The sequence below is a fragment of the Petromyzon marinus genome, chromosome 65 (genome assembly GCF_048934315.1).
Source record: "Petromyzon marinus isolate PM22_M1 ecotype Great Lakes invasive population chromosome 65, UKy_Petmar_22M1.pri1.0, whole genome shotgun sequence".
In the NCBI taxonomy this organism is placed as follows: Eukaryota; Metazoa; Chordata; class Hyperoartia; order Petromyzontiformes; family Petromyzontidae; genus Petromyzon; species Petromyzon marinus.
The window spans coordinates 8,195,048-8,221,560 of NC_133731.1; the positions used below are offsets into that span (position 1 = coordinate 8,195,048).

Below are 26,513 nucleotides of genomic sequence, written 5' to 3' on the forward strand. Positions count from 1 at the left end.
ATGAAATTCTCGCTTGCAACTTTCATCAGATAACTGAGACCAGGCCACTTTAGGTTGGAATGGGGTCCTGGGTGTACACCCACCACCGGAGTGGAAGAATGGCAGGCGCATCTTACAGATGACTAGTCGATGGTCAGAGGGCAGATCAGCTCCACGGTAGGTCCTGGTGTCAAGGACATGGGCTCGCATTCGCTGGTCCGTCACTATGTAGTCCAGCAGATGTTCTTGCTTGGACCCGGCATGCATCCATGATGTTGTGTGGATGCGCCGATGCCGGAACAGCGTGTTGGTAATTACAAGCCCATGGGCTGCACAAAAATCTAGCAGCCTCCTACCGTTGTTATTGAGCTGATCTGGCCCATGCCCTCCAATCACTCCAGACCAGGTGCCAGTATCATGACCAACTCGGGCATTGAAGTCACCCAACATGATGACTCTATCCCGAGGGGCCACTTTAGCCAGCACCTGTGACAGGAGGTCATAGAAGGCATCTGACTCATCGGCTTTGCCTGCATCCCTCCACGGATGTTCATCTTCGGTGGGGGCATAAGTAACCACGACCACCATTCCTCGCCTCCGGTTGATGGGAAGGCGAGCCCAAAGTAGCCTGGGGCTTACAGCTTCCCACACCTCACCGCCACGCTCCCACGCCCCCTTCATTCTTTTGTTCAAAAGAAGACCCACACCCTGTTGTTTGGCAGTCTGCTGCCCCGAGTAGAGGACTGTCCACCCCTCATGGTGGCAGGAGCCAGAGCCGGTCCACCGGACCTCCTGAATGCCGCATAGATCCAGGCGGTACCGGTCCAGCTCCCGACACCCACACACACCCACTCCCACCCACCCACTCCCACGTGTTACCCACAGTGCCGGCCTGCATCGGCGGTGCTTTTACTCGCTCACAGCGCTTGCCCCTTCACATCCTCTTTACGACGTCTTTATTTGGGGCCGATGCGGTGTGGGTGTAACAACTCCACGTCTGTCTCACGGCGGCCCAAGGGGGTGAGAACCCTGAGGTTACATTCCCGACTCGGGGGGGGGGGGACGCTTCTCCTCCTGTGGCGCTTTGTGCGTTCCTCCGCCACCCGGGGAGACAAAGGCGGCCGGGCGTGTCTGCTGGCCACCCAGCCACACTCAAACCCCACCATCGTGTGCCCACAGTGCCCGGGCTTCATCGTTGTTGCCGCTACTCGCCCCCAAGAGCACTTGCCCAGGGACAAGTCTGCGAAGGCTACAGGGGGGGGGAGGGATCTTTGTCTTTGTTTAGTGTGTGTGTGTGTTCGTGTTGTCACCTGGAGCTCGTTTCGCACCGCGGAGTTTACGTTGCGATGTCAAAGCGCGCACAGCTCCCAGTTGGAATATCTCCGAAGGAATGTTCACCGCATTCCCGCTCGCGTGCCAGCACCAGGTGAGGGGTTGTCTGAAACGGGTCCTGGGCCCTTCCCCTAGGTCGACTCGGCCTCAAACGAGGACCCGGTGCCCACCCAAACGCGAGTTTTGGATTTCTTTCGCGCCGGGTAGAGAGACAAAGACGGCCGTGCGTGGTGTTGCTATCTGGCTCGCCCCTCCTCCTCTTCGTGTTCCGTGCGCGCCCTTGGCAGGTGCTCACAGCAGAGGGGTGGTACGTGTATCTCCTGTATGGCGATCAACCCCCGGCTGTGGAATGGCGTTGCGCAGCCGATTTGAGAGCAGGCCGGGCCAGGGCTTAACACAGCCTCCTCCTCCTCCTCCTCTTCACGGGGCGAGACTCTCCCCCCCCCCCTTCGCCCCCAGTTCCCCCCGGGGGTCTCTCGGCACCCCCGGCAGACCCCGCCAGACCGCACGCCACGGGCTGTCCCCGTCGTTCCGGTCATCGGCCTCGGCCTCGTTCACACGCGTGGTGGTGGTTGTGGGGCCACCAAACATCATCATCATCATCAGCATCCTCTTCCCTTCCCCCCCCCCCCGACTCACCAGCCACCCACCTCCTCCAGCACCTCCTCCAGCACCTCATCCAGCACCTCATCCAGCACCTCATCCAGCACCTCCTCCAGCACCTCCTCCAGCACCTCCTCTCCTCGTATGGTGTGACCGAGGCGGCGGTGGCGGTGTTGGAGGCGTTAGGGGGCACGCACCAGAGCTGTCGGCTCGTTGCCGAACAGCGGCGACCTCCAGCACCACGGTGAGAGGCCGGCCCAGGGCCCCTGCAGGCGAGAGAGTTTGTGGCGGGGTGAGGAGGAGTGTGGGGGGGTCACCACCCATCACCACCACCATCACCAGCAATCACCACCACCACCACCAACCACCATCACCACCGTCTCGTATTCTCGCCGTGTGTGCATTGCGGCAATTTGCATGATGAGACTTGTTTTTTTAGACACATACACACACATCTAAACATACATACCGAGTTTCGGTGGGGAGGGGGGGGGGTTGGAATGTCTCTTGTTGTTTATTTTGGGTTTCCAACACCCCCCGCCAGGTCTCTGTCCAGCTTTTGGTTTTGTTCTTGGGGTTTGCAGCCAGGCACTGGGGCCGTACCTGGCTGGGTTGGGGGACAAAGAGTCGCACCATCCCTCTGAGTGGTGTCTTGGCCTGGCTGTGTTCTAAGCGAAGATTCTCTGCCTCCTTGTCGCCAACTCTCTCGCCATCTCGCACCGTGTCAACCCACGCGATTTACCCCGTATTTTTTGTACAGGGAAGTTGAGTTTTCAGGTCCATACGGCGTTACAGCCGTTTCAATGTGGGCAAAACATTATTTTCGCTTTGTTTATTCCTTGTGATGGCACTTTGTAGGATGGACGTTGAGCTTTAAGGGGGCACGGGTTAACCGCTAAGGTCTGAATGTGTACTAATGTAGTCCATTGATAAGGTGGTGACGGCTCTCTCTCTCTCCTCTGTCGCTTCTCGGATTGCCACAGGCTCCAAAGGCTCGCTAAAGTTTGCTAGAGGTGCCCATTTGGCCACAGATGGCATGGTTCACGTTTTCTCTTGACTCGTGTGTGTGCGTGTGTGTGCGTGTGGTATTTTATGTTTGACAGTCCTGGCCAAGTGTTTGTTTGTACGAAGGGGTGGCTTGTGGGGTTAATTTAACTAATGTCGCTTATTGTGTGGTGTCCCACCGATTCATTTTCAGGTGATTTTGTTTCGGCATTGGGGTTTGTGGTGATTTACGATCCGGACACCGTTTACACTACACACTGTACGTGCACCCATAGCGTGGAGCTGCTGCTGCTGCGTCCGCCTTGTGAGTGGAATGTTTGGGGCGTGGGTTACGACCGTGAATAATCACCAGAGTGGTGGTGGTGGTGATGGCAGCTCCGTGTTACCTGGGGGCGAATGGGTGTGAAAGCGCACACACACACACATTGTGAGCTCCAGAAGCTACAGGTGTGTGTGCGAAACAAAGACAAAGATCCACCTCGTGTAGCCTGCACAGACTGTTGGGGCAAGTGCTGTTAGCTCACCAGAGGGGGTGGGTGGCCAGCAACCACGCCCGGCCGCCTTTGTCTCTTCAAGGTGACGATGTTGACACACCGCACCAGGTGCTACACTACCGCTCCCCCCCCCACCTCTTGTGTGATTGTGGGTATGGGAATACCCACACACAGGCAGTGTGAGCTGCAGAAGCTACAGGTGTGAAAATATACAGATTGTGATCTACAGAAGCTACATGTTGTGTGGGTGTGAAAATACACAGATATTGTGAGCTGCAGAAGCCACAGGTTGTGTGAGTGTGAAAATACACATTGTGATCTACAGAAGCTACATGTGTATGTGTGGGTGTGAAAATACACATTGTGATCTACAGAATCAACCAACAGATTGTGTGTGCGTCTGTGTGTGTGGGGAGCGGTGGTGTAACGGTTAGCGCTAAGTTGCACTACGAACCTGGCAACCCGAGTTCGATTCCCGCTCACGGCCAACACCAGTGAGGATTATCTGAACCGGTCCTGGGCCTCCCCCAGGTCGACTCAGCCTCAAATGAGTACCTGGTGCGGTGTGTAAACATCGCCACTGGGTAGACAAAGGCGGTCGGGCGTGGTGTTGGCCACCCACCCCCTCGTGTGCCGTGCCGGCCTTCATAGGTGCTCGCTAACATCACACTTGCCCCAACAGTCTAAGGCTACACGGGGCTCTTTGTCTTTGTGTGCGCGCCTCTGCTCGCCCTTGCCATGTGGTTCACTCCAAATGGAGGAGACTCAAAACCAGGACCCCGTGTCTCAGAGACGCAGAGACCCAGATCAGCACCCCCCCCCACCACACCACCAACGTCTTGGCACTTCACCAGCATGGCCGGCGATGAGACGCCCACTTTCAGAACAAAGTGTCCTTAAGTTGATTTAAATTATGATGATTTGTGACGATTTAAGATGCACTCGCCCACACACACAGAATGTCGTGTGGCTGCTGGGTTGTGTACAATAAAAGAACCCCCCCCCCCCATAAGAAAGCCGATGGGGAGGTAACATTTTGGAAGGGTGGTGAGGGTGTTTGTGTTTGCTTATTTGTGTTCCGATGCTTGTTGCAGTCAACACGATGGCGCCAATGGCCATATTGTGTTGCTATTTAATACTCTGCCGCGTGTTTTGTGTCAACTGTGGGACCCAACTCTACCACAGAGAGAGAGAGTAGGGGGGTGGAACATTTGCCCATCACCACCGGGGCAAGTGAGCCAATGATTATGCCGATGAGATGTAACAATGTCTGAAATGTAACAATATCTGAGATGTGGATTGTTATTCGCAGTTGCACCCAATACAAAAATGTTCGCTAGCTTCGGTTGAACAAGCAAGGCCGCTAACCTGAACTAAACACTTTTTATTATTTTACAAGGTAAGGGGCCGGCCATAAATGACGTCACGCACCTAGGGGGAGCGGGGGGGGGGGGTCAGACATTTGTGACGATGTGTGACGGGGGGGGGGGGTTGAGAAATGTGACGTCACATCAAAAAGCGCAACTTTAAATAAATATAGACAAAACATTCCACTTAATTAAATAGACTTTTAAATAAATGTTTTCTCCACATTAAATACGCACTACAATGACAATAGTTGAAAGCGATTTTAAGCATGTTTTATTTGGGGGGGGGGGCAGAGCTTTGTGACGTCATATTTGCGGGGGGGGGGGTCTGACTTTTTGTGACGTCGTGTGACGAAGGGGTGGGGGTCAAAAATCGTCCAAAATCGCGTGACGTCATTTATGAACGGGCCCCTAAGGTCCCAACTGAGTTTGTGAAGCTCTTTTTCAGAAGCGATCTGCCCATCACAAGCTGTAGCCCAACGAGAAGGGGCTTGTCCACCATCATCATCACCATCACCATCGTGTGGACATTAATAGCAGCCAAAATACCCTAAACGCGTGATTGTTGAATCCTAAATGTGGATGGGGGGGGGGGAAACCCCGTACGAGCCGGAGGAAAAATCCACGCGAGCACGGGGAGCGAGGAACAAGACCCGCCAACTCCACGTGCTCAGCAGCAGTTGTCGGGGTCTGACTCGCACGCACGACCACCTGCATCGCGGGCGAGGTCGCTAACATCTCACAAAACCGGTCCCCACTTTTGCAACCGCTTTTGCTTGCGTTGAGCCCGTCATGCTACCGATTTGGACGCAACTCCCCCCCCAGTGTTGTGTGAGCGTGTCGCCGGTGTTGTTCGGGCTTGCAGATTTCCAGCTATAATTAAATTACTATAGTTTGCTCCACCGGTCAAACTGGTTTTTTGTGTGTCGGTATTACGATGATGCCGTGTTACTTCTTCTGCACGCTCCTCCCTCGCGTTCCCCCCCCCCCAAGTGACACCATTCAGGTTTTGTACACGCAGCACAGGTGTGTCCACACCAAAACTGCAAGGCACACGCAGGAGGCCGTTCCGGGTTGATGGGATGTGTAAAAAAAAAACATCAGCGAAAATCAACTTTGATGGTCTACATCGAGGGACAGGAATAGCAGGGAGGCGACCGGTCCAAGCTAGCCCGAGATTTTTAGCTTCATTCCGTTTATCCCCATTTGCGGTTCGTTTGAACCTCGGTTCGGTACGCTCCTGCCGAATTCTTATCACTACTCCGAGTATTTGCACAGGGAAGCCTCGCCGCAGTTACTTGGCTCTCTGGTCAGGATGATCCTGCCACGTGTTCACGGACGGGAGGGGAGGAGATGGCGTGACACTCGACTCTTGCTGCTGCAATGTGTGTGTGTGTGGTTCCCAACCGCGCTACTTACAATGTAATCTCTCGATCTGGACCGTGAACCCAGGCCACACAATGGCCTCATACACTTGGCGAATGACGTTAGAGTGATCTTTTAGCATGCCCCCCTAACCCCAGCCAAACCCGCACGATGTGACGCTGTGGCTTGCGAGGTATTTTTTTTTTATCGCCGGTGTGCACGCCACGTGATTAGGACGGGCCGCACCTCTGCATGCCGAAGTGAGTGTGTGTGTGTGTAGGTCGGCTCGGCCTCAAGTGAGTACCTGGTGCGGTGCGTAGTAAACATCGCCACTGGGGAGACGAAGGCGGCCGGGCGTGGTGCTGGCCACCCACTCCCTTGTGAGCTATGCCGGCATTGATAGGTGCTCTCTAAAACAGCCTTTGCCCTAACAGTCTAAGGCTATTCGGGGGATCTTTGTCTCATGCTTTAATGCGCGCCTCTTAATTGTTTGGTCGAGGGAAGGTGTCACCGATGTTTAGAACCGGCGTCTTGTAACGCCCTTGTTTGATTCATCGTTGTCACAAATACACACACACACACACGGGCCTCGATGTGTGTCTGCTGCTGGGTGAAGGCCCCGGGCTAACGCGACGCGAGTTCGAGTACAGTATTCTTTTTTCAAGATTGTAAGAACGTTGAACGAGTAACACCAAGTGTTCGTTCGCGGCGTTGTGCAGAAGTTGCTAAATAAACAAGCGGACAAGTACACTGATTGGCTGTGTCGGGTGGTGAAGGGTTACGACACATTAATGCCTACGCGATCTAACCAAGCATCCTTTATTATGAATAATATGGGTCGCGAAAGCCAACGTGTTAAGTTACCCCTCTTTCGCGTATTAGTCGCTCAACGTGTAAAATAACGAAGCGTCTGCGACGCATTCCTGTTAGCCACGCGGCCCTCTGGGAGCGCATCATGTCATCTCCGTTGATGCCAACGCAGGCAAAACCCTGGAGCGGTTTTGACCTTGAGTGTCTCACCAGCAGATGTGGGCTTGCCAAGACCAATGCTTATCAACTGTGCGTCTACGTACGTTGAACTTCTTTTGGCACCGTACGTAGCCAACCATGCTCATTGGAGGTGCCTGGGGAGTGGAGGGTGAAAGGACGACGAGGCAAGGAACTGGTTTTGGCGTTCATTGTATCATCAGCATCAGGTCAGGTTAGATTGACCCGATGCCGTTGGACTGCCCAGATATTTATTGGCAAGGAACTGGTTTCAACATTCGTTGTCAGCCTAACACGTCTCTAGCTTTCGCGACCAATAGCATCCATAATGGAGGGTTGTTGGTTTTTTTTGGGCTGTCGCCTGATGAGGCTGGTTGTAATTACTGGCGAAACGTCACAGTTCTCAGATTGTAAGTGTTGTGGCTTGGCTCTCCAACACACAACCGGTTAGTGCTGTACTAATACGCCACACTATACTCTACACACTACTATACACTACACACTACTATACACTACACACTACTATACACTACACAGAGTGCTGTACTAGTGACGAATTGGCCACGTTCTGTTCACGTGACAACCCTTACTAGTTGGCTGTGTCGGGTGGTGGCGGGCTTAACGACACAACATTTATATATTTACGCGATCTAACCCCAACAAAACACCTCTCTTATAGACGACATTAATTGTCTCGAGCAGAAGTCTGTCTTGCCTGAACCAACGCTGGTGAACAGTGGGCAAGGGGCCCGCGTCGCGTCTCTGTTGGCTCGACGTGGGTCCTGATTCGACGCGAAATCGTGGCACGATGTCGGATGGCGAGAGGGGCGGCCGTGGGGAGAGGACGCGGCGTGCTGTGGAGAGATTCATCTCGAGCGGCGGCGGCGGCAACTCCCTGGCCTCGCGTTTCCCATCGACCCTCACCACCACCACCACCACCATGCTGGTCGTGCCACTCGCTTGGCTGACGTTTCACAACTCTCAGTTTGAATGCGTTCTAGATTTGACCGAAGTCAAATGTCTCAACAGCGCCCAGCGCTTAGCGGAACGGCGTCTCGAGCGCGGGTGGCTCAGCGCGGCCCTGCCGCAGGTTGGAATCCTGCACGCGGCGGTGAACGCGGCCCATCATCTTCTCTCCGGAGGGGGTAGGGGGGCTCGATATAAAACGACTACCATTTTGTGGGAAAGATCAATGGTGGTTAGAGAGACTCCGCCCCCGCCATAGGAACGTGGAACTTCTCGCCCCCACCATAGCAACGTGGAGATTCTCGCCCCCGCCATAGCAACGTGGAGATTCTCGCTCCCGCCATAGCAACGTGGAGATTCTCGCTCCCGCCATAGCAACGTGGAGATTCTCGCCCCCGCCATAGCAACGTGGAGATTCTCGCTCCCGCCATAGCAACGTGGAGATTCTCGCTCCCGCCATAGCAACGTGGAGATTCTCGCCCCCGCCATAGCAACGTGGAGATTCTCGCTCCCGCCATAGCAACGTGGAGATTCTCGCTCCTGCCATAGCAACGTGGAGATTCTCGCTCCCGCCATAGCAACGTGGAGATTCTCGCTCCTGCCATAGCAACGTGGAGATTCTCGCTCCCGCCATAGCAACGTGGAGATTCTCGCCCCCGCCATAGCAACGTGGAGATTCTCGCCCCCGCCATAGCAACGTGGAGATTCTCGCCCTAGCAACGTGGAGATTCTCGCTCCCGCCATAGCAACGTGGAGATTCTCGCTCCCGCCATAGCAACGTGGAGATTCTCGCCCCCGCCATAGCAACGTGGAGATTCTCACTCCCGCCATAGCAACGTGGAGATTCTCGCTCCCGCCATAGCAACGTGGAGATTCTCGCTCCCGCCATAGCAACGTGGAGATTCTCGCTCCCGCCATAGCAACGTGGAGATTCCACCACTGGCTCTAAAAGCTTGTTCGAGCAGCAGCAGCACCGGGAATTTGCGTTGCCAAGTGCAGCCTCGTTGAGCGGAGCTGTGGGGCCCTGCGTCCCGTCTACCACTGATGCAGGATGCACCACTGATGCAGGATGCACCACTGATGCAGGATGCACCACTGATGCAGGATGCACCACTGATGCAGGATGCACCACTGATGCAGGATGCACCACTGATGCAGGATGCACCACTGATGCAGGATGCACCACTGATGCAGGATGCACCACTGATGCAGGATGCACCACAGAAGGGCGGCAGTGCATCTGCATCCCCTGTGTTGTAGCCTTAACAGACGTTTGGGGCAAGTGCTGTTAGCAAGTAGCAGCGTCTGATGAAGGCCGGCACGAGAGGGGTTGGGTGGCCAGCTCCAGGCCCGGCCGCCTTTGTCTCCCAAGTGACGATGTTTACTACACACCGCACCAGGAACTCATTTGAGGTCGAGTTGACCCTGGAGGAGGCCCATGACCGGTTCAGATAATCGTCGCTGGTGTTGGCTGTATGTACATATGTTGAACTTCTTTCACGCCGTACGTAGCCAACAGTGCTAATCGGAGGTGCGGCCATGAGCGGGTGTCGAACTCGGTCCGCCGAGATCGTAGCAGAAACACGCTAACCGCTAGCACGCCAGCAGGGCAAGTCCAATGTGCACAGTTTGACTCCTGGCCCTGGGGTGGGCAGGAATGTCACCTTAACACACCCTGCCGCAAGTACAACGGTCTCATAAAACCCAGGGTCCTAATAACCACGGGCCCTAGGAGTCTGGCGATCGTAAACCCGGGCGAAGAAGTGCCTCCCCGCCCCGCTCGCCAGCCCGCCGACGCTCCCTTCACATCGGCAGTAAAAACGACAACAACCGCTTTTAACAGATTTGCCAAAGAGAGTCATTGGCAAATCTGTTGAGACGTAAAAATAAATTCGCACTTAATCTTTATTCCGGCTGATAGCGAGGCATGGAAACGTCGTATTACGACTGCAAAAACAAATCTGTGCCTCGAGTTGTCCGTGACGGGTTCCTGGCTCGCACCCCCAACGGCGACGCTGTTTGTCCATGGCTGCTTACGCGGGGCTGTTCCCCCGCCGAAACTAGCTGGTAGGTGACGGGGTTGCAATTGAGACGATGGAAGAAGACGTTCTTGGAGACATTTAATTAAAATAAATCTGAATAGATAGCGACACCGAAAGAGGGGTGGGAGCGACGAACGTGGAGGAGTGACCGTGGCTCGTTGAAAATCTCTCCCAACTTTCCGATCGGCGCTCCGATCGTTAATGCTCAACCTGGTCCACACCAGAGACGGCTTTTCTTAGAGCCGAGTCTCCATTGGTGTTGAACCAGAAGACGCCAAAAGGCGTACAACTCAAAAACAGCGCACTATCAGAGATGCGACACCGTGACCAATCAAATTCAAGAACAGTGCATATTATTATCAGAGTTGTCTCTTTTGTTTGCATTTTGACTGCTTGTGTTGTGGTTATTGCAAACATGATGCCTTGAATAAAGGTGTCAGTTTTTGTGCCAGTTAAAAGGGTAAAACCTATTACTATGGCCTTCATCTGGTTAAATAAAAAAAGAGTTTAGTTTAGCGAGGAGGCCGGGTCATGTGACGGGCTTAGTCCGGAGGTGGGGGGACAACAAACTAAACACAAATCAGTTCTAAACAAACGAGTTTGTCAATCTACATGATGATGACGATTTAAAAGTTGCACAGCCTCCCAGTGGCTTCCTAATATCGTAAGGGAAGAGCGTTCCAGACGGCCGCAGAAGCGGCGCGTCTGGAAGCGTGCAATGCGGTGACCGTCTTTGTTCAACGCTTGGCTGAAAGCCGCCGCGTGGATGAGCGGAGTTCCCACGATGATGGTTATAACTGCTCCTTGACGAGATCGCAGAGGTGTCGTGGTTCATTTGTGGCGCGCACTCTTGCGCGTGTAACGAGCGGGACGCAATGCAACCATAAGCCGATGCAGCTCGGCGAGCTTCGGACGGTCACGGTGTCGCATCTCGAAGCGCCCCGTCGCGACAAGACGCGCCTCCTCCGCCTTGACGGCGATCCGACCCCATTCAACAAAACAAGTCGCCAATCAGAATTGCCGACGACTCGGCGGCCCCCCCCCCCCCCCCGGGCGAGGTCGAGCCGAAGCCGATGTCGCCGTCGGCGGCGTCAAAACCGCTTAATTTGGTGTTGGCCGTGCCGGGTGGTGGAGGGACTTCCGGCACCGGACTACGACCGGATGATTCCGCCGCCCCTGGCTCCTCAGTACGTGGTCCGCGAGTGGCGCTCGCCGTTAATCGGCTCGGAGGAAAAGAACGTCGTCAAACTCTGCGTAGGTGGCAGCCAGGGAGACTGCTGAACGAGAGACGCCCGCTGACTTGGCTCGGCTCTCGTGGATCAACAAATGCAATGAATCGCACGTGGCCCTCTTCACAAGCACCCCTGTTAACGACCAATCGGTTAACCACGGGCCTCCACAGAGCCCAGTGTGTAGTGTATAGTGTGGAGTGCCTCCATAGAGCCCAATGTCTGGTACAGTAAATATTAATTAGTGCATTTGTTAACCGTGTTTCTTTTAAATATTATAATGGTGTCTATCATTTTGAATTCACATCCATTTCAATATTATAAAGTACTTTTTTTTTGGGTGAAGGTAAATTTCGATGCTATCGGAAGGAATTAGGCCTTTGACGTGTGTTTCCTAGACTCGCTTAATGACCAAATCACTTAACGAGCGGGCGAACCTCATTTTCACCGTGCGTAGTCAACCGTGACACTCGCCTACAGAGGATGGTGGTGGGGGGGGAGGATAGTCAACCGTGCCAATGATTTGTGAACCCGAAAACCAAAGAACAGCGATGGAGAGGACTCGTCGCTCGGAACTGCGCACTGCCGAGAGATGTTTATGCATTAAAAATGTATCCAGCAGCTATAACCCATCAAAGTCACGGTCGTTTCCTGCTCCAATGTGCAGTCGATGCAATTGCCTCGCTCTCTCGCGTCCCCCTTGTACAGCTCTGCAGCCAGTGGAGGAAAGCGGCACGGCTGCGAATCCGTCCGTAGGTTACAAAAACCACAAACGCCCGTTGGCTTCACCCCGACTGCAACGTGGGGCTGTACTAATTTTACCCACCCCGGAGGTGCGGGGTGATGGGCTGAGTCGACCACCACCACCATCACCACGACCCCCACCCCGAACAGGATTTGAACCGGCGACATTCCGGATTTTAAATGCGAGCCACTTGGATCTTCGGGGCATGGGCATCGCCGTGGTGCCAAAGTCTCATCGCGTTTGGGTTTCCCAAGGGCCTAGAGTCTCTCGCATGGCACGCGATGCGATGAGGCTGTGCGTCACGTAGAATGAGAATAAAATAATAAATGGATAAAATAACACAATAATATTCTCAGGACGTTTCGGCCACAACAACACGAGCGGCCTTCATCAGGTGAAGGGGACGAGACTGTCTGGAGGACAGCGCTGGAGTGAAAAAGCCACGCTCAGATCGCGACCTTCATTCTACGTGGCTTTACCGAAAGGACCAAAGAAAAGGCTGTGTGTGTTTATGCCGGATGTGGCTTGGCTGTGTGTGTGTGTGTGCACGCGTTCAGTTCTATTTGTGCATCGTGTGATATACAAAAAAAGGGTGCGAGTGGGTATTATTTTGAAGGGGCACTCGCGTACATTATTGATGTTAGTTTTGTGCCGGTCAGGGGCTCCCGTCGTAAATAGAAGAAGTGCTCCCAACCAACGATGTCTCTTGGCAAAGTGGGCGCTGTTTATTTAAGGAAGCTCAAACCAGTGCAGGGTTAAATTTCGATTTAAAGCTTTTGTGACTGCAGCGATTCATGTTCTTGGTTCTCTCGGTAAAGTCACGTAGAAGGGAAACAATAAAATAATAAAAAATATAAAACAATAAAATTCTCACGACGTTTCGACTGCAACACAAGCAATCATCATCAGGTGTGAAAACCACAGCAAGAAAATTTGTTTACTTGCGTGCGCAACTCAAGTCAGCTCAAGGGGGCCTTCGAAATGCTCTCAGTATATGACATTAAAAATAAACTTTTATTTTACCAAGGAAGGGCCCCACCACGGAGCGGCTGTGTAACTTTTTTTTTCAGAAACGACCTGGCCACTGCAAATGATCGCTCAACGAAGTGCGTTTGTTTTCGTCGTCATCGTCGTGTGAACATTCACAGCAGCCAAATCCTCTAAACGCGTGACGTTGATTCTCAACGTAGACGGGGAAAACCGGAGGAGGGCCCGGAGACAAATCCACGCAGTGACCACCACGGGGAGAGAGAGAAACGCAGACTCCAAATACACAGCAGCAGCAGCAGGCGTCGTCAGGCTCGGGATCGAACCCACGACCTCCTGCACACCAGGCGAGGTAGTTAACATCTCCTAGCCACCGTGATGATGATGAGAGAGAGACAAGCAGACTCCAAATATACAGCAGTAGCAGGCGTCGTCAGGGTCGGGACCGAACCCACGACCTCCTGTATACCAGGCGATGTAGTTAACATCTCATAGCCACCGTGATGATGATGACAGAGAGACGCAGACTCCAAATACACAGCAGCAGCAGCAGGCGTCGTCAGGCTCGGGATCGAACCCACGACCTCCTGCACACCAGGCGAGGTAGTCAACATCTCTTAGCCACCGCGGCGGCCCCCTTCTGCTTCTATCCGCAGGTCCCGCGGAATGCCCAGCCGGGTCGAGTATTTGGTGATGTATCCATTGCCACGAGTTGTTGTTGTTGTTGTTCCCCCACATTGGCGGCGCTGCCGGCGGCGCTGCCGGCGGCGGCGGCGCCGGCGGCGGTGGCGCCGCCGGCGCCTTTTGTCCCCGCGGGGAGGGTGGGGGGCGGGGGGCGGGGGGTGGGGGGGGGGGCTGGTTGACCGGTCCCGGCAAAAATGGTGATGGACAGTTCCGCACGACCGCTCCCTCGCTCGTCCCCTCGCTCTCTCTCGGTTCAACTTTGTCCGCCCCCGTTTGGGCGTTCAAGGTTTTTTTTTTTAAATCTTTATGTCCGAAAACAGCGCAGCTGATAGGAGAAGCGCTCCTTATCCACGACGCAGTTCTCTAAAGTGCGTGGTTGTTTTTTTTCGTGTTCACCTTTTTACGATTGTAACAACCACCACCACCTCCGCCGCCACCCCCCACCGCACCAACCTCGCGCCTTCTGGCCGCTCGTGACGCACTCGGAGCCGCGCGTTTACAGCGCCGCGACTTTTGTTCTTTCCCGTCGGCTCGATCTATTTTAAACGCACCGAACGCGCATCATCCTCGCTTGTTGGGCACGCGGGGGCCGCTGCGGTGTTTGTGTGTGCGGGTTACCAGGGGGATGGCCCATCGCCCTGGTAACCCGGAGAGAGAGGGAGAGAAAGAGAGAGAGAGGTCCAGAATCGGAATCTTGTTTTTAACGACTGGAGGAATCCGTCGCGCTCCGCGCCCGGTGGGTCCGCGTTCTGCCCGTGCCGGGCCGAGGTTCGTGGCACGTTGCCTGGTATGGCGACTGTGGCCATGCGGCCCCGATACGATAACACTGAGCCTCTACAACAAGCATCGGTGAACGCGCTACACCTGGCCGCGCTACACCTGGCCGCGCTACACCTGGCCGCGCTACACCTGGCCGTGCCACGCCGCTACACCTGGCCCTGCCACGCCGCTACACCTGGCCGTGCCACGCCGCTACACCTGGCCGTGCCACCGAGGCCAGGTGGATCTGCGGTGGTGCGAGCGGCTCGCCGTCGGAAGGTCGTGAGTTCAAATCCAAGTTTGAGGGGGTTGACTCAGCCCATCATCCCTCCGATGGCTGATAAATGAGTACCACGTTGGAGGGGGGGAGGAGAGTGGGGAGTCAATGTTGGTTGCCGCATGGTTAAACTCGCCAGCGTCATAGGAATGTGAATCTTCCACATTCCCACGACATTTTTTTTCCTAGGGAGGTCTTGGCAACAAACTACGGAACCAGGTTGGGTGACCACAGATGGTCACCTGGCGCGGCTTTAACAACGCTTGCTGTGCGGCCAGCAATTAACGGCATGATGATCAGTCCTAACTGATAACGAGATCGGTGAACAGCGTCTCTTGGGTTGAGCGAGGTTGTTATTGTTGTGAGAGCTTGGGGCAGTGGAAGAGACGATGGTGGTGGTGATGCTCCTGGTGGTGGTGGTGGTGGGAGGAGGGTATTCCAGAGTGGAGCAGTGCAAGGGAAGAAGCAGAGAGAGAAATGAGGTGACCTGGGTGGGTGACCTGTAGTGGGATGACCTGGGTGGGTGACCTGTAGTGGGTGACTGGGTGGGTGACTGGGTGGGGTGACTGGGTGGGGTGACTGGGTGGGTGACCTGTAGTGGGTGACTGGGTGGGTGACTGGGTGGGGTGACTGGGTGGGTGACCTGTAGTGGGTGACTGGGTGGGTGACTGGGTGGGGTGACTGGGTGGGTGACCTGTAGTGGGTGACTGGGTGGGTGACTGGGTGGGGTGACTGGGTGGGTGACCTGTAGTGGGTGACTGGGTGGGTGACTGGGTGGGGTGACTGGGTGGGTGACCTGTAGTGGGTGACTGGGTGGGTGACTGGGTGGGGTGACTGGGTGGGTGACCTGTAGTGGGTGACTGGGTGGGTGACTGGGTGGGTGACCGTCTTTGTAACCTGCCAACCCGCACCCTACTTGGAACATCTGCAGTAAAAAAAAAAGCTTCATAGCTCATCGGATTGTCTCCCAGGGTCGTCAGTTAAAGATTCTGATTGCGAGTGAATTCCGTCCCGGTGGTGGGGACACGATTGGCACCAGGGGGGGACGGACAGCGCTGCAGCTGCGGCCACATCTATTCACCGCTCCGTCTCGAGAGCTCGTTTGCACAAGTCCGTGGGGTTGCAGCAGCAGCAGGAAAGTCTTTCTCATGGGGGGCAGGGGGCCGCCATTTCCCCAATGTCCATTCTACTTGTTGCACCCAGGATCCAAGGACCATGCGTTCACCACCCCCCACACGCCTGTTGCCGTCTTTGACGGTGCCGTTTCATTGTCATTTGCGTGACGTTTTTGAGCCCTTTCTGTGGGGTGGACTGTGCTATCGGTATAACTGCGTTTATATATAAAAAAAACTATAAACTAACCATCTGAATTTTGGTTTTGCCAGGTGAGCCCCCGCTTAGCTATGTGGCCACAAGTGATAGCTCAACCCCAAGTGGCTTCTCACCATCGCGCGGAAGTTTATAGCAGCAGCCAAATACTCTAAACGCGTGATGTCGATTCTAAATATGGAGGGGAAAAACGGATGATCTGGAGGAAAATCCACACGGCCACGAGCAGAAAGAGACAAACTCCAAATATACAGCAGCAGCAGCAGGCGTCGGGGTCTGGATCAGACTCGCAGCCTCCTGTCTACCAGGCGAGGTAGTTAACATCTCCGAGCCACCGTGGCGCCTGAATCACGGCAGCGTGGAAATCTGTGCGTTGAGGAAAGCCGGTGGGTGTTGTTTCGGGCTCTCTCCAAAAACCATGCCTGCCTTTGTGAGCGTGATGATGATAATGATAATTCTATCGATATAGCGGCTTTTGATCAAGGATCTCAAAGTGCTTATACAGGACACAGCAGCAGACGGCATGATCATAATAATGATATTATAAACACATTCTAAGAATAGATTCACTAAATGAACTAAGTTTCACAAGAGGAAGCATATATGCATAGGTTTTAAGACGAGTTAAAAAAAAATGTCCACAGACTCTCAGAGAGAGAGCCCCTCTGATATCTCGTACAAGATTCCCGTAGCCTGGGGGCTACACGGGGAAAGGTCTCGGTCATCCATAGACCGAAGAAGCCTCGACCTAGGAAGGCAGAGAGAAGATCTGCATCCCCCAGATCGTAGGGACCTTGAGCGGGGACGTAATGGGTGCAGCGTGTAGGCTAGGGCAAGATGATTCACTGCTTTTTTAAGTTAACAATATCATTTTAAACTCGATTTTGTGTGTGTGTGTGAATCTGGAAGCCAGTGCAGGGAGGCTGCCCGGTTTAAATGTTCAGTTCGCGAGTCGCATTGCCAAACGCTAGGGGCAGTGGCTTCGGAAGATGGAACCCAACTCCGCCATTGTAAAGTGATGGAGTTGGCGTCGAAAGAGATTTCATTGCTCTTAAATGGTTTGTGTAGTGTGTATCGTGTATGTAGTGTATTGTACAGTGTATTCTCTACATGTGGTGAACTTCTTTCGTACCGTACGTAGCCAACTGTGCTGATCGCAGTTGCCGGGGGAAGTAAGGCATCTGTGCTCACCTGCCGGTTACAGCCCTGCAGAGCCAGCGGTGGGACATTCCACGTTCCCATGGCAGGGGGTGGGTTTATCTGCAGTGTAACAACTCGCTTGCGCACCACCCCCCCCGCCCCCCCCCCTGCAAACCTGGATGTGAGCTCAAGTCCTTCTGATTGCGAGGGGCATCTCGCTTTACCGCTGAGCCACCGAATGTCAAGTGCTGAAATGTTTTTGCTTAAACACCTGGCGGCGCCTTGCTGGCACGAAGCTGCCGCTTGGAAGCGCCATCGCAGAGTTGCCTCCTCGTCCTCCTCCTTGTCCTCCTCGTCCTCCTCGTCCTCTTCTTCCTCCTCCTCGTCCTCCTCGTCCTCTTTCTCGTCCTCTTCGTCCTCGTCCTCGTCCTCATCCTCCTCGTCCTCGTCGTCCTCTTCCTCCTCTTCGTCCTCCTCCTCCTCGTCCTCCTCGTCCTCATCGTCGCGGTGTTCACAATCGATTTGGATTTTTTGTGTAACTTGTTGACTTGGCGACGCAGCTTGATTTGTTGTTTCTGTATCCACCCGTGGAGATGCGAGGGGCTGAATTTTAAAAACTGCTCCCGTCTGCCCCGTCGCTTCAGAGAGTCCCGCCGGGAGCGACCGAGCCGGCGGGGGGAGCCACCGACCGAGCCGGCCGGGGGAGCCACCGATTCCGGCCACGCGGGGAGCAACTCGCCGCTGCCGCCACCACCACCGTGGTGAGCCGACGACGCGTGCCGAGCGGCTTGACACGTGCCGAGCCCTGCGAGGGTTGCGGCCCCTAGGAGGAGAGCGAGGAGGAGGAGGAGAGCGAGGAGGAGGAGGACTCGCGCTGGTACAGAGAGAGAGTCGTCGTCGGGCCGCGAGGTTGATGATGGACGTGTGGCCCCCGTTCTGTGGTGTATGTCTCTGTGGTGTGTGTATGTGTGTGTCTCTGTGGTGTGTGTATGTGTGTGTGTCTCTGTGGTGTGTGTGTGTGGTGTGTGTGTGCGTCTCTGTGGTGTGTCTCTGTGGTGTGTGTGTGTGTCTGTGGTGTGTGTGTGTCTGTGGTGTGTGTGTGTGTCTGTGGTGTGTGTCTGTGGTGTGTGTGTGTGTCTGTGGTTTGTGTCTGTGGTGTGTGTGTGTGTCTCTGTGTCTCTGTGGTGTGTCTGTCTGTCTCTGTGGTGTGTCTCTGTGGTGTGTGTGTGTGTCTGTGGTGTGTGTGTGTCTGTGGTGTGTGTGTGTGTCTGTGGTGTGTGTCTGTGGTGTGTGTGTGTGTCTGTGGTTTGTGTCTGTGGTGTGTGTGTGTGTCTCTGTGTCTCTGTGGTGTGTCTGTCTGTCTCTGTGGTGTGTCTGTCTGTCTCTGTGGTGTGTCTGTCTGTGTGGTGTTTGTGTCTGTCTGTCTGTCTGTGTGGTGTGTGTCTGTCTGTCTGTGTGGTGTGTGTCTGTCTGTCTGTGTGGTGTGTGTCTGTCTGTCTGTGTGGTGTGTGTCTGTCTGTCTGTGTGGTGTGTGTCTGTCTGTCTGTGTGGTGTGTGTCTGTCTGTCTGTGTGGTGTGTGTCTGTCTGTCTGTGTGGTGTGTGTCTGTCTGTCTGTGTGTGTCTGTCTGTCTGTCTGTGTGGTGTGTGTGTGTGTGTGTCTGTCTGTCTGTCTGTGTGGTGTGTGTGTCTGTCTGTCTGCGTGGTGTGTGTGTCTGTGTGGTGTGTGTGTCACGTGGGGGAGCGGTGGTGTAGTGGTTAGCGCTAAGCTGCACTATGAACCTGGCAGCCCAGGTGCGATTCCCGCTCACGGCCAACACCGGTGACGATTATCCGAACCGGTCCTGGGCCTCCCCTAGGTCGAGTCGGCCTCAAATGAGTACCTGGTGCAGTGGTGTGTAAACATCGTCACTGGGGAGACAAAGGCGGCCGGGCGTGGTGCTGGCCACCCACCCCCTCGTGTGCCGTGCCGGCCTTCACAGGTGCTGCTACTCGCTAACAGCACTTGCCCCAACAGTCTGTTACAGCTACACGGGGGATCTTTGTTTTTTTCGTGCGTCCTTCTGGTGCGGTGTGTTGACATTCGTGTCTATTTATCTCTGGCTCTCTACGTATCTCTCTCTCTTGTCGCTGTGTGTCTCGAGGTATTTCGGTAATGAATGCCATGAAGTGAATGATTACATTAATGGTGCCCAGCGCATGTAACAGCCCAGGGCGTGGCATTCCTCCTGTGGCTGATGTTGTCGACTGTCACAGCTTTGGGTTTACATTGCGGTGGGTGATGATGATGATGAGGTGGTTGTTGATGAGGTGGATGATGATGATGGCTCCTGCAATTCTCCTCTGCTGTCTCCCTGCCTCTGTCCCTCACTGCGCCCCAACGAATTCAAAACTCCTCAACGCTCCGTTCCACTGTCTTGTTTAACTCTCCCGGTCAACTCTCCCGTTCAACTCTCCCGTGTAACTCTCCCGTGTAACTCTCCCGTTTAACTCTCCCGTTCCACTCTCCCGTTTAACTCTCCCGTTCCACTGTCCCGTTCCACTGTCCCGTTTAACTCTCCCGTGTAACGTGCCCTCCGTTACGGCCACTCACTCCTCGACCCTTGCACTACCCCTGCCATCTTAAATCACCTCTCTTGTTGTTCCCGCTCTCAAAATGAGTCAAAGCGCCGTGAGCCAAGGTGTTCTATAAATATAAAATAAGATAAGGGGCAGGGAGTGCCGTTTTACCGCTGTGATGATGCCTCCTTAGAATCTAAGGATCTCTGTGCGAGTCTATGGGTCTCTGTGCAAGTCTATGGGTCTCTGTCCTCCATGTGGCTGATGACGTTAATGCAGAGCAGCAGCTGTACGAGGTGGTTGATGAGCCACGTGATTGCATCTTGAATAGCGGAGTGGTGAATCATCGCTGCTCGGGTGATGTTGATGAAGATGATGCTGCTTTTGTACAGATCTCTGTGTGGGTCTTAGGGTGTGTGGGTCTCAATGTGAATCCATCGAGCGCTGAGTCTAAGGGTCTCTATGCCAGTCTATGGGTCTGTGAGTCTATAGATGATGATCCCTCCGTGTTTGTGAACAGAATCCACGTGGGGTGCGGTGGCGAGATGTTCATTCCCTCGCTTTGTATGCAGGAGGTCGTGGCTTCAATCGCAACACTGACACCTGCTCTATATTTGGAGTTTGCGCGTCTCTCTTTCCCCCTGGTCGCCTGGATTATTCTCCGCGTTCTGCGGCTTTTTCCTCCATTTATAATCATTCTCATCGTCATCGGCTATCCGCGTCGTCATCGTCGTCAGCTATCCGCATCATCATCATCATCCGCGTCGTCATCGTCGTCAGCTATCCGAATCGTCATCATCATCCGCTATCCGCGTCGTCATCGTCATAAGCTATCCGAATCGTCATCGTCAGCTACCCGCTTGCCATCAGCTATTCACATCATCATCATCGTCCTCGTCAGCTATCTGCATTGTCAGCTCTTGCCATGGTTGGTGCAGTGGAGGATAGCGGCTGGAGGTCTCATCCAGGGGATCTTCTGCACCACCGATGCAGACGCACGCAGATACTGGAGACGACCAGTATCTGCGTGCGTCTGCATCTCCGTGTCTGCGCGTGTCTTCATGTCTGTGCGTGCGTGTCTCTTCGTGCCCGTGCGTGCGTCTTCACGTCTGCGCGTGGCCCGCAGACAAAGTCCCGGGGACGTCCTCTCTCCGCCGCGCGCCATGGATCGCCGCACCACCGCCAAGCAGCTGTACGGTACGTGCGGCACGCGCCGGACAATGCTAAATAAATAAAAAAACGCCGCCGCCCAGCGCCCGTGTTTATAGCAACGCCGCGGCTGCGGCGGTCGCTATTATCTAATCGCGGGAGGCGTGATAGCCGCGCCGTCGGGACGCGCCGCTTGGAACGCCACCGCCGCCGCCGCTGTCGGCTCTCGTCGATTTGGGGGCTTTTGAAGCGGAGAGAGGATTGGTCCCGCGCGTGCGATGGGCATGTGTCTGTGGGGTGGTCGTGGTGGGACGTCGCTGGCAGGTGAGGTTTTTCGTGCGCGCGGCGAGCACGCACGCGAACGACAACAACAACAACGGCTGCCACCATCCGCAACAAGGTGGCGGTGACGTCACCACGGCGCTTGTGCCAGGCCAGGTGTGCGCTTTGAGGCCACGTGAAGTGTCGAAGGGCTCGCTGGCGGGAGGTGGTCACAGGACAGACCCAGGAGCCATGGGATGACCAACTCGGATGACTGGCAGATGCACACCAGCTGTGCCCCCTATTGTGCTCATTTTCTGCGTTTTAGCCGCCCGATGCTCCGCTCGTTGTTGTGAGCATTGCTCCTCTGCCCGCCGCTGTTGCTGGAGAGCGACTGCCTCCAACTGCCCAGTAGCGTCCTTCACGAGCCTCCTCCATAGACACGCGCACACACGCGTGTGTGTGTATGTACGCGCACACACGCGTGTGTGTGTACGTACGCGCACACACGCGTGTGTGTGTACGTACGCGCACACACGCGCACACACGCGTGTGTGTGTGTGTACGTACGTGCACACACGCGTGTGTGTACGTACACACACACGCGTGTGTGTGTACGTACGCGCACACACGCGTGTGTGTGTACGTACGCGCACACACGCGCACACACGCGTGTGTGTGTACGTACGCGCACACACGCGCACACACGCGTGTGTGTGTGTGTACGTACACACACGCGTGTGTGTACGTGAAGTGGCTCGTCGCTGTGGGTCGGACGATGGGCGCCGTGGGTGACTGTGGGGCTTTGCGAGCTTGATGCAGGGCGGCAGCCGGGTGGGTGCTCCCGAGAGCGGCATGGTGGAAACATTCTCCTTCGCAAAAGTGAAGCAAACAGCAGAGGGACAGCAAGACATAGATCAGAGCAGAGACAGCAAGACATAGATCAGAGCAGAGAGACAGCAAGACATAGATCAGAGAGACAGCAAGACAGAGATCAGAGCAGAGAGACAGCAAGACAGAGATCAGAGCAGAGAGACAGCAAGACATAGATCAGAGCAGAGAGACAGCAAGACATAGATCAGAGCAGAGAGACAGCAAGACAGCGATCAGAGCAAAGAGACAGCAAGACATAGATCAGAGCAGAGAGACAGTAAAACATAGATCAGAGCAGAGAGACAGCAAGACATAGATCAGAGCAGAGAGACAGCAAGACAGAGATCAGAGCAGAGAGACAGCAAGACGGAGATCAGAGAGACAGCAAGACAGAGATCAGAGCAGAGAGACAGCAAGACATAGAGCAGAGAGACAGCAAGACGGAGATCAGAGAGACAGCAAGACGCAGATCAGATCAGAGAGACAGCGAGACGGAGATCAGAGCAGAGAGACAGCAAGACATAGATCAGAGCAGAGAGACAGCAAGATGGAGATCAGAGAGACAGCAAGACGGAGATCAGAGAGACAGCGAGACGTAGATCAGAGCAGAGAGACAGCAAGACGTAGATCAGAGCAGAGAGACAGCAAGATGGAGATCAGAGAGACACAAGACGTAGATCAGAGAGACAGCAAGACGGAGATCATAGCAGAGAGACAGCAAGACGGAGATCAGAGCAGAGAGACAGCAAGACATAGATCAGAGCAGAGAGACAGCAAGACGGAGATCAGAGAGACAGCAAGAAGTAGATCAGAGCAGAGAGACAGCGAGACGGAGACCAGAGCAGAGAGACAGCAAGACGGAGATCTGAGCAGAGACAACTGCGTTAACGAAAAACAAATCAATGCAATACTCAAACAACAGTTGGAAGGAGATGCATCTGCTGTGACCATAATTGTCCCGGACAAAATTCCTTTTGAAAAAGCCATCCGGAGCGAATCCCAAGTTAGGGAAAAGACCGAACAATCGCCACAGCCGCTCGACGCTACGGCACGCTGCCCCCCGGGTCCGGTGTAGCCGGCGTGCACTGTGCACCGCGTGGAGCTCGCTTGCACAGGGAGAGAGAGAGAGAGAGAGGCCTTTGTCTCTCTCTCTTTCTCTCTCCAGCGGCGGCGTCGTAAAGTTCCCGGGCGCGGCGGTGAGGGCCGAGACGTCTCGCGGTCGGAACCGCCATCGACTTTCTGCCGCGCACCGCACGCAGAGTTTACCCGCGTCGGCGGCGGACGGTGGCACGGGGTTGGTGGGATGTGGGGCGTTTGACAGCGGTCCCAATCGGCGTTTTGTCGCTCCCGTCGCTCCGTCTGTCCGTTCACCCGTCCCTGCGTCCGTCGTCCGTCCATTCACACGGTGGGTCGTCGTCGTCGCCGCGACGAGGATGACCCCTGACTGAACGCCACATAGCTGCCAGGGTGGGGGTGGGGGGGGACTGCCTTGTGCGAAAAGTAGCGAACCGGTCCCGGGCCCTCCCCTAGGTTCACTCGGTCCCAAATGAGTAACCGGCGCGGTGTGCGAACGTCGCCACCGGGGAGACAAAGGCGGTCGGGCGTGGCGCTCACCGCTCGCCCTCCCCCCCTCGTGCGGCACGGCGGCGGCCTTCATAGGTGCCGCTGCTCGCTACTAACGGCACTTGCCCCGACGGTCTGTCGGAGGCTTTCCGCTAGGGGCGGTGGATCTTCGTCTTTAGTGTGTGAAAAGTGTTCCCCCGAGCTTGGGGGGGGGGGGGGAGCGCATCGCCGCCGAGGGCTCCAGCGTCCTCACTCTGCGAGAGTCCCACACGCCACCGGAGCTGCCTCGGTGGGGGTCGCCAAAAACTAACAACAACAACAACAAGGGACCCGTTGTTGTTTTTTGCTCGAACTCTGTCACCACACAAAAAACAAAACCGAAACGACTCGCGTGATTCAAGAGCCGCACCGTGCGGTGAACGCGAGAGAGGAGAGGAGACGGCGGCGGTCCTCGATAAACCGGCGTCACGGAGCGGGCCTTGGAGGGTCCGCACGTGACTCCGTGTCGCGCAGGGTGCCGAACCCTGACCCCCCACGTGTCTACGTACAATAGGGATTGCCCCTCTCCCCCGCCCCGCTATCCGCGGCTGTGCCCTGCCCCGTGACGTGAGGCCGTGCGGGGTGCTGTGTTGTCCCAACAGAGCAACGCAAGAACTATGCTCGCTCCAGCAACATCAAGGCCGAAACGGCACAGTACCACGTGGAGGTGAGCGCTGCTTGTGCTGCTGTGTGTGGACACGTGTGTGTGTGTGTGTGTACACGCGTGTGTGTGTGTGGACACGTGTGTGTGTGTTTACACGCGCGTGTGTGTGTGTGTGTGGACACGTGTGTGTGTGTGTGTACACGCGTGTGTGTGTGTGGACACGTGTGTGTGTGTTTACACGCGTGTGTGTGTGTGTGTGTGGACACGTGTGTGTGTGTGGACGCGTGTGTGTGTGTGTGTGTGTGGACGGACACGTGTGTGTGTGTGTGGACGGACACGTGTGTGTGTGTGTGTGGACGGACGCGTGTGTGTGTGTGTGTGGACACGTGTGTGTGTGTGGACATGTGTGTGTGTGTGTGGACACGTGTGTGTGTGTGTGTGGACACGTGTGTGTGTGTTTACACGTGTGTGTGTGTGGACATGTGTGTGTGTGTGGACACGTGTGTGTGTGTGTGTGTGGACACGTGTGTGTGTGTGTGTGTGTGGACGTGTGTGTGTGTGTGTGGACACGTGTGTGTGGGTGTGGACGCGTGTGTGTGTGGACACGTGTGTGTGTGTGTGTGGACACGTGTGTGTGGGTGTGGACGCGTGTGTGTGTGGACACGTGTGTGTGTGTGTGTGTGGACACGTGTTTAGAATGAACGTCACGCGTTCAGAGTTTTTGGCTGCTGCGACAGATATCCACGCTGACGATGAGCCACTACGTTGAGCAGGCCATCAGGTCGCCTCCGAAAGACGGCTACGAAGCTCAGTAGCGGGGCCTCGCACCTGGTGAAATAAAACTAGATTGCTAGCTTATATGTGAGTTCATCATTTAATTTTGTAGATCGCAGCTACCGAGAGATCACGGTCCACCCTGCGGAAAGGCCCCCCAAGAAACGTCGAGCGGACGACGTTCAAACGGCACCCGGGAGGAATGCGTGCACTTGCCCCGACAGCTTGGAGAAGGCTATACGGGGGTGGGGGGGGGGATCTTTTGTCTGTGCTCTGTGGCCGTAACCACGCCCCCGCCCCCGCCCCCCCCCCCCAGCACCTCTCCACCTTTGAGATGGACCGCAAGGAGGGCCTCGTGAACCTGGAGGACGGCATCCGGCGCCTGCGGCTGCTGGACTCGACGGGCAAGATCTGGACGCAGGACATGCTGCTGCAAGTGGACGAGCGCTCCGTGGCGCTCGTGGACATTGAGAGCAAGGTGGGGGTACCCCCCCAACCCCCCTCCCCCCCCCCCCCCCCCGTCAGTCAGAGTGAGTGAGTGGAGTTTGTATGATCTCCTCCTGTTCTACAGAGTGAGTGGAGTTTGTATGATCTCCCCCTGTTTCTACAGAGTGAGTGAGTGGAGTTTGTATGATCTCCCCCTGTTCTACAGAGTGAGTGGAGTTTGTGTGATCTCCCCCTGTTCTACAGAGTGAGTGGAGTTTGTGTGACCTCCCCCTGTTCTACAGAGTGAGTGGAGTTTGTGTGATCTCCCCCTGTTCTACAGAGTGAGTGGAGTTTGTATGATCTCCCACTGTTCTACAGAGTGAGAAAGTGGAGTTTGTGTGACCTCCCCCTGTTCTACAGAGTGAGTGGAGTTTGTGTGATCTCCCCCTGTTCTACAGAGTGAGTGGAGTTTGTATGATCTCCCACTGTTCTACAGAGTGAGTGAGTGGAGTTTGTGTGATCTCCCCCTGTTCTACAGAGTGAGTGGAGTTTGTATGATCTCCCCCTGTTCTACAGAGTGAGTGGAGTTTGTGTGATCTCCCCCTGTTCTACAGAGTGAGTGGAGTTTGTGTGACCTCCCCCTGTTCTACAGAGTGAGTGGAGTTTGTGTGATCTCCCCCTGTTCTACAGAGTGAGTGGAGTTTGTGTGACCTCCCCCTGTTCTACAGAGTGAGTGGAGTTTGTGTGACCTCCCCCTGTTCTACAGAGTGAGTGGAGTTTGTATGATCTCCCCCTGTTCTACAGAGTGAGTGAGTGGAGTTTGTATGATCTCCCACTGTTCTACAGAGTGAGTGGAGTTTGTATGATCTCCCACTGTTCTACAGAGTGAGTGAGTGGAGTTTGTGTGATCTCCCCCTGTTCCACAGAGTGAGTGAGTGGAGTTTGTATGATCTCCCCCTGTTCTACAGAGTGAGTGA

General features: G+C 55.1%; 1 protein-coding gene across 3 annotated transcripts in view; it reads left to right on the forward strand.

Moving 5' to 3' along the window:
• The window catches only part of LOC116956439 (epidermal growth factor receptor kinase substrate 8-like), a 76,776-nt gene that overhangs the window by 19,753 nt on the left and 30,510 nt on the right, over nt 1-26,513 (forward strand). The window contains exons 2-5 of one of the 3 annotated variants that reach the window (XM_076054345.1): nt 17,935-18,051; nt 20,974-21,044; nt 24,335-24,399; nt 25,427-25,588. In XM_076054345.1, the coding sequence (XP_075910460.1) occupies nt 21,011-21,044; nt 24,335-24,399; nt 25,427-25,588 (261 nt within the window). In that variant the 5' untranslated portion in view covers nt 17,935-18,051; nt 20,974-21,010. Of the gene's footprint in view, nt 1-17,934; nt 18,052-20,973; nt 21,045-21,147; nt 21,321-24,334; nt 24,400-25,426; nt 25,589-26,513 lie in introns of those variants that run through there. The other 2 variants (XM_032978072.2, XM_032978077.2) reach the window with 2 other exon arrangements.